This window comes from Apium graveolens, chromosome 4, assembly GCF_009905375.1.
Source record: "Apium graveolens cultivar Ventura chromosome 4, ASM990537v1, whole genome shotgun sequence".
Classification (NCBI taxonomy): Eukaryota; Viridiplantae; Streptophyta; class Magnoliopsida; order Apiales; family Apiaceae; genus Apium; species Apium graveolens.
This window is the reverse complement of record NC_133650.1, coordinates 99,220,902-99,230,507: the sequence shown is the minus strand read 5'-3', so window position 1 is coordinate 99,230,507 and position 9,606 is coordinate 99,220,902. Positions and strand designations below refer to the sequence as shown.

The window sequence follows — 9,606 nt, the reverse complement described above, 5'->3', positions numbered from 1 at the left end:
GAATTTGGCTTGTCGAGGTCTCTAATCTTCATGTCTTCATTTTGCCTTATCGATATCTCTGAGTTCTCTAGTGCAGAAATGACTTGTCGATATCTCAGAGATCTCTAATGATAATTAGGCATATCGATATCTCAGAGATCTCTAGTGATAATTAGACTTATCGATATCTCAGAGATCTCTAGTGATATTTTGAATTGTCGATATCTCCAATATTCATGTCTTCATTTTGGCTTGTCGATATCTCTGAGACTTCTCTATAAGCTTTTCTTGACTTCTCGATAAGTCATTCTGGAGTTCTCGAATGACTTATCTATAAGACTTAATCTGTGAGTTGTAGATTTCTTGAATTAAAATGTTTTTCTCAAAATAGATTTATTCAACTCCAAACTTCTTCACATTGTCTCTGAGACATGATCTTTATGATCTTTTTCCAGAATTTATTCTTAGGCTTGAGACTGTTTACAGAAAAATACTCCAGTCTAATTTATTTACACTTTTACAAACTTAAGTGATACAATACCGAATGCAAACTTAAATTATCATACAACTTACTTAGCTCTGTCAATTTGACTTAATCTTATTATAATACAGACATGTCTTGCACAACATTTTCTTCCATGCTTTTTGGTAAGTGCTATTAAGGACATTTTTTGTCCACAGAGGGCCAACACCCTTAACTCCGAGTAACAAAGGAAATTATTGTTACATCATGCCTCCACTTGTTTAAAATAAATCTATATTATTTTGGAGATTAGAAAGTAATAAAAAATATTTATTTTTAATACCTATCCTAAGAAACAAAAAAGGAAACTAGTAAAATCCAAAGCAATTTGAGGTCAAACAAGCATAGAATAATTTAAAATTGAAACAATCAACAGTTTAAAATGTCAGATTTTACATTATTTTACCAATATAGAACATATGAAAAGTTCTTTTTATTCCTCAAGGCCTATATAACTATCAAACTACTGCAGAGGAAAAAAAAGATTGGCACCCACTTCAAAAACTGCTGTTGAAAAAACCATTTACATGAAGATGGTTTCACATCCTCAGATCCTAAGAATTTAGATTAGAGTTGTAGAATCTCTTTTGAATCAGTCAACTTCTAGCACAACTTTACCAATAACTTTTCTCCTATCTTTGTCTTCGTGGGCTTCTCTCACTTTTGTAATTGGCAAGATTTTTTCCACAGGAATCTTCAACTTTCCCCTCTCGGACAATTTCCGAATCTCATGTAAACCTTCCGAATCAGCTCGCATAAATGTCCACCAATATTCTGTAACATGATACGTTGTAGAATGCAATATCAAGAAATGGAACAAAAACTAGAAAGTTCATCAAATGGGGAAAAAAGAAGCTAAAAGTAATAGAACATCACACGTCTATACTGTCTACTCAGTTTTGCTTTTGCAGGTCATGCCTGAACTACTAGTCGGAAATTACGACTTTTCAGATAAGCATGGGAAATCCTATAGTTCATAAACCCTGTTCATTTTGGAGTGTAACAAGTTCCATTCAGTTGCCATAATGATCATACATTGCTCAATAAGGAACACAATGATGTAACCACTGCAAAGAGAAAATACAACCTCCCCCCCCCCCCTTCCAGCACATTTACACTCGCAAGTCCTATCAGCTGACAAAGCCTCTTTAGGGTCGATTATTTACAGTGGGAGATGAGTGGACCTTCTAGGTGAGTTTATTGCCAACTCTAATCTTTTCATTTATCACACCATGCTTCTGGAACAAAGTTAATGGAAAGGAGATAAGTATATTTTAACTCTTACATGTGCTCAAGAGTTTTAAATAGGAACGAAAACATAAAGGAAGCAAGTTTTCTTCAATTTTACTCCAAATGTGTGATAGAGGGGAAGTTATTTGTATAGAAATGACACCCTACAATAATCTATTAAATTATGAAATAAGAACCTTTATTCATCTTGATGATATTTTCCACTTTCAACCATATTCCTTCGTATAAAACCTCAGGAGCACATTATTGAGACTTATTTTTCACTTCCTTGCTTCTTCCCATGCTTTCTTTTCCCTTAAATTCTAGGAGCGAAGCCTTGTATATGGCTAGAAAAAGCCTACAACACCTGATCAGTCCCTATCTACATAATTGACAGGTTGCTTACAGATCAAGACGGTGTCTAAAGGACAGAGAAGCATATGGGCTATGATCCATAGAATATTCAGCGGTCGTAAAATCCTAGGGGCAGTGGTCCTTCAGTTCAATCACCCAGGTTTATCTTTTTATTGTTTCGATTCATAATTTTTTTTTCTCAACTCTTGCACTGCATCATCCACATATTTATCATTACATCTATTTAGGGCTACTACTTTGAATAGATTTAGCTTAGATATCATGATAACAGAACCAAATTCATTATTTAAAATGGGTATACTTGTAGAAAACCAGTAGCTAGGATCTTAATCATCTACCAGGTAATAAGGAGGTGACATATGTTTGAATAACACCTGCACTCTTATGTTTCTCTGTCATAGATTCTGATCAGTTCATAATTCAATTAATTACAATAGAACAAAGTTCAAGCCTCAGAATAATACAATACATAATTTAGATCAGTTCAATTTTCCACTTGAATTTTAGTTTGATTATACTTTTATAAATAATTGCTAAAAAATTACACAGTTTACCTATTCCATGGCGGTATCGATATTCCATCTGTTTCTTCAGTAATATAGCTGTAGCCAGAGGAAGGCCGACAGCTACTCCATACCTATCAGTCAATGAAGCAGCCTCTCCCTATAGAAAAAGATGCCAAGTTATCAGATCTATTATAAAAAATCATGGAACGTATTTTTTTATGTTGTCAGGCACTATATATTTTCAAACAGCATCTTCTAATTTTTTTTCCTAGGCAGATACTATATTAATTGTAATTTGTATCAACCCAAAAAATAAAATATACAAAATATAAAATACAGCATTCCCTTGGAAAACTATAAGTAAACAGAATCTTCTCCTACCTGCAGTGTCATATAGTGTCCACCTCTCTTTAAGAGACTTATTGCTACTCTTTCCGTCTCTTCCACACCAATTGTGTCCAAAGCCGCATCAAAATGCCCTTTAATAGCTACTTCAACATCCTTTTACCAAAAAAATGACATATTAACAGATTAAGAAAATACAACCAAAATGAATCATATTTTTCAGATCAATAAAATATGGTCTAGACTCTAGACGACATCATATTCCTATATTGTGATGTAATAACTCATGCGAAGTACCTCAGAAGTATAATCAATAGCCTGCTCAGCACCAGCTGCCAAAAGCCGATCAATACTTTCATCACCACATGTAGTTGACACATGACAGCCTGCAGCCACAGCAAGCTGAACTGCAGCAAAACCTACAGTTCCTCCTCCACCTATCACCAGTACCCTTTGCCTGTGGCAAATCAATTTAGATACGAAATATGTAAACAATATTTCTCCAGTGGAAAAGAAGCAGAAAAGATGTATGACCATTCCGAAAAACATTCAACTCAGAAATTCTGTACCAAAACCTTTTAAGGTTATTACTTAAATTCCTAATTCATTATTCACTGTGTTTGGAAAATATATTATCGATTTAAAAAGTAACAGCTACCAAATTAATGCGAAGCAAAGCTAAAACTAAGCTTTAATATACTTTTAGAAGGAAGAAGTGTCTGGAAAATGATGAAACTTACTTGCTATTAGTTAATCAAAACATATGAACATGTTCATGGTCTCTATTTCCCCTTGTACAGCCATAAAATGACTAAATATAATGATATCCATTAGCAGAATCAAACAGGTTGTGCATGTTGGAATATTTTTGCTGAACAACATAAAAGAAGAGCAAACACAGCTTTATTTTTGCTAATTGAACACACTGAAAACACCCACTTTCCCTCTGAAAAGGCGTAAACTCTCGACCTCACGAAAATGGAATGAGGATGATACCGCTAGGGAAATAAAGTGATAAAATTTTCTTTTTATGCAATTTGATTCCAAGTAAAACCAATCAAACTTGCAGCTTCTATCAAATTACACTAATCTACGAAAACGACTATTATTCAATAATGGGTATTGTCCTACTAAGAACTCGCAACTCCGTGCTTACAATTTTTTCAAAAGGAAACTGGAAGAAGTATGACAGAACAAAAGGATTATATACAAAAAAAATTGCATTAAGATGTCAAACACTATATAGTACAGAGACACGCACACACATTTTACATCTCAACCTCTTATAAAGGAAACTGTTAAAAATGCTCTAGTCATACCCTTTTGTTATTCTGGCAGTACTCTTTAAAGCACGCCATGCGGTCAACGCAGCAAAAGGAATGGCACTTGCTTCCTGCGAACCAGCAAAGCAAATTAAAAAGCCTTGCACTATTACTATAAGGTGTCTGGCATACAATTTTAAAAAAAGAATCTAGAAACTTGTGTCAACAGACTATGTCTGACCATCTCGACAAAGAGATAACAACTACAGTTCAACGCTCTTTGATAGCTATTTCCAGCTATCGGAAGATTATTTGCATCATGAAACTTATCAACTCATGGTCAATTTGATTGGAAGTACTGAAATGGAGGAAATTGAATGAAAAATGAGAAGAAAATCAGAAGGTGAACTGTTGGAGGAGGATTGAAGGAGTAAGCGACAAGAGTGAAGAAAAATGAAACAATGCAACTTTTTTTCTGATCCGGTTTGTTAAGGATATAAAGTGAAAGAACGAACGGGTAATGTATTTTGATGGAATTGAAGTCTGGTTCCAGTATGTAGAAAACAAGTGGAGGACAACTGAAAATCATACATAAATGCACACAAAATAGTACAAATACTTTTTAATATCCACCCACATTCCTTTCTATCCAGTTAAACAGATCAACAGGGTTAAGTTATCTGAAAACCAGAAGTCATTAATTTCTATGAATAAATCAAAATCCACTTTTTGATATGTGAAATTAAATCATAAAACCTGAAATGAAATGTGTTCTTCGTATCAAAGCTTCCATCCAATCAGATATGAAAGAATAAGTAAAAGGATTGAAAAATGACTAAGGGTACTAATTTTCTAGCATCATGAACTTTACAAAGTTCTAAAAATAATAAGTATCCGATGTTTAAAACCATCTAAAAGATTATTATAGCTTCGTCTAAACCATTAATATCAACAGGATCGATATTTGTTAAAGCAATTTCAAATATATTCTTCTCTTCCACAAAACTTCCTCGTCTCACTTCAAATTTATCATCTTCGGTTTGAAAGTCACTTCAAGTCTTACAATACACCAATTAATGTGCCTGTTTGGCCGGTCAAGCATCATTTACGCCTAAAATGATCATTCCTCCTCATTGAGGTGCGTTTGGAAACTTAAGTAAAACCTGCTTTTAGACCTCATATAATCGATTGTACTTTCTCATTCATTTCTGTGACGCGTGTATCTTTCTTTCTTCTGTTTAATCCTATTTATCTTAAACGTATGCTCGTATATGGCATGTTTTTAATGTTTTGGTTTATAAATTAATTCAAATATTTATAAATTAGTAAAAAATATCTATAAATATGTACATTAATATAAATATATACAAGAATAAAAGATATAACACATGACCAAACTAAATCAATCTAATTTAATTTAGTTCTAATTTGTAACCCGGATCAATAAAATAATTTTATTTTTATCGAGATGTATAATGTAAATTATACAATTTTATCTCGAGATCATTATCCTTATTTTAAATTTTCTCTTTTTTATTAGATATTCATGTATTAGAATTATTAATTAATGTAATTTATAATTTACAGTTTAATTTTGTTTAAAAAAATTATAACTTATAAGTTATGATTTGTCAAACACATTATCAACTTGTACGTAATTTATAAGTAAAATTATCCAAACACCTAAATAACTTATAAATTACGATGTTCATATCACTTATACGACACTTTTCAACTTTAAATCATAAATCACGTTTTTTAAGAAACCCCAAATGGGCCCAATATGTTCTACTTTTTGCTTTTCTTTAATGCTCTATTGTGCTAGATTTTTTTATCTTCAATTTGTTGTTTCACTTCATCTATTTCCAATAGAAAAATAGAATAAACAGATAACTACCTATATCTAAACTCATCAACCGTTGATAGGTAAGAAAACAAAATACAAATGACACAATCACTATAATTCCCCTAAAGTTTACCACTAAAAAATAAAGTCTCTAAGAATTACCACATGTGAAATTGATGATGGTTTTGGAGCAAGTTTATCTTCGGAAAGAATAACATAGTCCGCATAAGTACCCCTCACAGCAGTTGGATGAAGTGCACCAAATACTTCCTGGCCAACACAAAGTGACTTGACAGAACTTCCAACATCAGCAACTTCACCACTTACATCACGACCCAAGATTAATGGCAAAAGAGGTTTAAATATTGAACGACCGTAACCGGCTCGCATCTGAAAATGAAAAGTTTTGTACGCAAGATAAATATGGATCCTGATCAAAAGTGAAATCTGCGTAAGCATTAAGAAATTAAAATCAAAACATCATAACTTTCTTTGAGCATGTTCCCGTTCAGTAGCACAGCCAGTAAAAGTGCTGGGGTCAGTGGCACAGCCAACATAATCAATGGGGAAGAAATGAAGGGAAATTGCAGTCTTGGAAAAAACTTGTTTTTAGTTCACAAAGTCATCAAGTTAAATGCATTATATTTGATTTTTAGAGTTAAATGTAATAGTTTTGCATATCTAGCAAATCGTAATAGTATTTATGTGGTATAATATATTTTGATCAATTAAGTTTGGAGAACACAAAACTAGCAGAACATTTACGTGTGTCAGTTAATTAAAAATTTTGAGAGCAAAAAAACAAAACAAAAAGAGTCAGTACTAGGATAAATTTAATTAGGGAGAAAAAAGGAAGAATAAGCAATGACAATAGCTAGGGCGGAATGGACTCGAACCTCTACTAAAACTTATATTACTAAAACTAAGCAAATGAACGGAAGCTGACATCTATACAAAGACAAAATCATATTATACACTGGTCATTTGAGCTGCTTCTGCTAGTCTAGAGAAAATCTTTCTGTTTTACACTTTTACCTTCATAATCCTTGTCTTAATTTTTGGTAGAAATGACAATGTTCTCAGTCATATGGAATGCATAATTTCAAAGAATTAAAGATTTACACATGCTTTGTGATACATCAAGATATGGAGTTTGATCTAGGTCCATATACAGCACTGATTAACTTGTTTGTGGGGAAGAGCTATCAATATATTCCATCAAATATATGAATCTAAATGGTAGATTTAAAAATTAAATAATTTACAATCAAAGTGGGAAAACAAAAAAGGACTTGATACAGGTCAAGTGGAACATGTGTATTTGTCATAAACTCTGTGGATATCACAGAATATTCGAAAAACGCAAGTTACAGAGGAGAGAATCCCAATTAACATTCAATCACTGGAATATCTAGCGCATGAATTGAGCATTTCATGACAAAAATCTTCTTCCTCGCGCAACATAACATCGCATCTCAAAATGAGCAACTCATGCATACCTTGGTTTGGCTTTTTAACGGTCAAATGAACATATAGACAGTTTTAGCTTTTTAACTCACCATAAAAAATGAACACAATGAACGCGGAAATGATCAAAACTAGTACACAATTAACAGAAATTGAGCGAGAAATGTGGGGAAAGGGGGGGAGAGAGAGAGAGAGAGTACTCTAGTATCAAGAGGATTGACAGAGACAGCACGAGCACGAACAAGGACCTCATTAGGTTTAAGAGAGGGAACACTGACATCATCACGAATCTCCATGACGTCCGCACCGCCGAAGCGCGGCAGCACCACCGCTCTACAAGTGGTAACGATGCATCTCAACTTGTTATTCTTATTCCAACCAATTGCCACATCACTGGTTAAACACTTCAACCCATGGTGGAATCGCATCATTATTAGTACTTATACTTTTACTATTATGATTATAATACACTTACGAACCAAGATTATGAATCATGAAACCACAATATTGGAAATTAATCAAATTATTATTATTGTAGTTAGAAATCATGAAATGTAATCGAAGAAAAGTATACAAGAGAGAGAGAGAGAGAGAGAGAGAGAGAGAGACGTGGGCGTGTTTGTATCCGCAGGACTGAAATATTAGACTTCGTGGAGGCCTCCCAGGCTCCGACTCACTCTTCTATTGTTCACTACTCACTCCTCTGCTTGCCTTTCAATTTACCCCATTTGTACTTTAACTTCAAATTTAAATATGAGTTTTCTTTATTGCTTTTACCAAAAAAATTAGTATTCTTTTTAAAATAATTATTTGGGATTCAACCCGCTCAAGATCGGTTAATGTTATAGAAGGGTGGGGTTAGCGCATGACGTCATTAAAGTAATAAATATTTTTGTGTTTTCGGTTCATTTCTTTATGTTGCATTTTGCCCATCATGCTTTACTCCTATGAAAATATTTTGAGAGTATGTTATGCATTGTCAGAAATAGCCGGATGCCAGGTATTAACATTATATAATTAAAGATGTATTATATGATTTGAAGGGTGAAATTCAAACTAAAAAGAGTCACCAATCGAATTCTACTCTTTCTGGTAAAGTAAAATCTGGAATGGAGAGAAATGTATTTGTTTTTATGGTTGTGCATGGGCTGGGTTGGATCGATTTAACTCTTTTAATAATTCAATCCATTTAATACGAGTTATAAATATATCAACCCATTAAATTCAAAAAACTATGAAACTCAACCCTATTATCTGTGTGATAGGTTAGGACGGGTTGGGCTGGGTTAATCAGGATAATCTAGTCAGCATATATAAGATAAACACCAGATAACATAATTTAATGAAATTATCATGTGTTTGCAGTGGTAAAATGTTAGGTAATGAATTACACACAAGGGTGAATGTGTTTTTGTATTTTTATACTTTTCTTGAACTGTTTGTGGTTGTGAACAAAGTGAATCAAATGTTGTAGTGAAATGTGTTTATACAGAAATTAAACATGTAATAATAAAGAACACAGATCTTTCAAAACTCGCTTAATTTTATATTAAAATTAAGAATATTTTGATACAAAATTTCTAGGCTCTTTGTTGATAAAGAGCTTAGCTTCTTACTTGAGAAAATACAAGAGTTCCTGATCTCAATTGTTACTACTAACAAAGGACCAGTGTTAACTTTATAATTTAGTTAACTGCTGTTTTACACAGTGTATAATAAAACATGCTGTTAACTTTAGTAAACTATCACTTGTCATTTCCATTTAAGTAAAAGTATATCTTCCATTTCTGGCTTAGCATATCTTTGCATACTGTGTTAACTTTAATCTTCCTTTGTCAGTTAATCTTCACCCTTGATCTTGCACACTTTTCAAGCTTCTTTTTTTAGACTTGTCAATCCAGCTAGTTGGATTGTTTGTTGATTGTAAATCTTGGATATTAAACTGGTCTGCAATTTTGTACTTTAAGATTTTACCTCGAGATCTCCGGTTGGTCTATAGAGAACTTGACATCTCGATAAGTATATTGGCTTATCGAGATCTCTAATACTCCATTGTAAATTTGACTTGTAGAG

General features: G+C 33.0%; 1 protein-coding gene across 1 annotated transcript; it reads right to left on the bottom strand.

Annotated features, from left to right (window-relative positions):
- Window positions 1-829: 829 nt before the first annotated feature.
- Window positions 830-8,247, bottom strand: LOC141718554 (uncharacterized). Its single transcript, XM_074520935.1, has 7 exons — window positions 7,734-8,247; window positions 6,229-6,456; window positions 4,278-4,351; window positions 3,256-3,415; window positions 2,995-3,114; window positions 2,662-2,770; window positions 830-1,276 (listed from the first exon to the last, which is right to left on the bottom strand). The coding sequence occupies exons 1-7, from the start codon at window positions 7,962-7,964 to the stop codon at window positions 1,095-1,097; spliced, it is 1,104 nt and encodes a 367-aa protein (XP_074377036.1). The 5' UTR covers window positions 7,965-8,247; the 3' UTR covers window positions 830-1,094.
- Between the last annotated feature and the right edge of the window lie 1,359 nt (window positions 8,248-9,606).

Excerpts from the sequence above, each read along its gene's own strand:
- LOC141718554 (XM_074520935.1), bottom strand. The coding sequence starts at position 7,964 with ATGATGCGATTCCACCATGGGTTGAAGTGTTTAACCAGTGATGTGGCA. Across the intron at positions 4,352-6,228 it reads CATCATCAATTTCACATGTG|GAAGCAAGTGCCATTCCTTT; the intron begins GTAATTCTTAGA and ends GCTGGTTCGCAG. Across the intron at positions 3,115-3,255 it reads CTATTGATTATACTTCTGAG|GATGTTGAAGTAGCTATTAA; the intron begins GTACTTCGCATG and ends TTTTGGTAAAAG.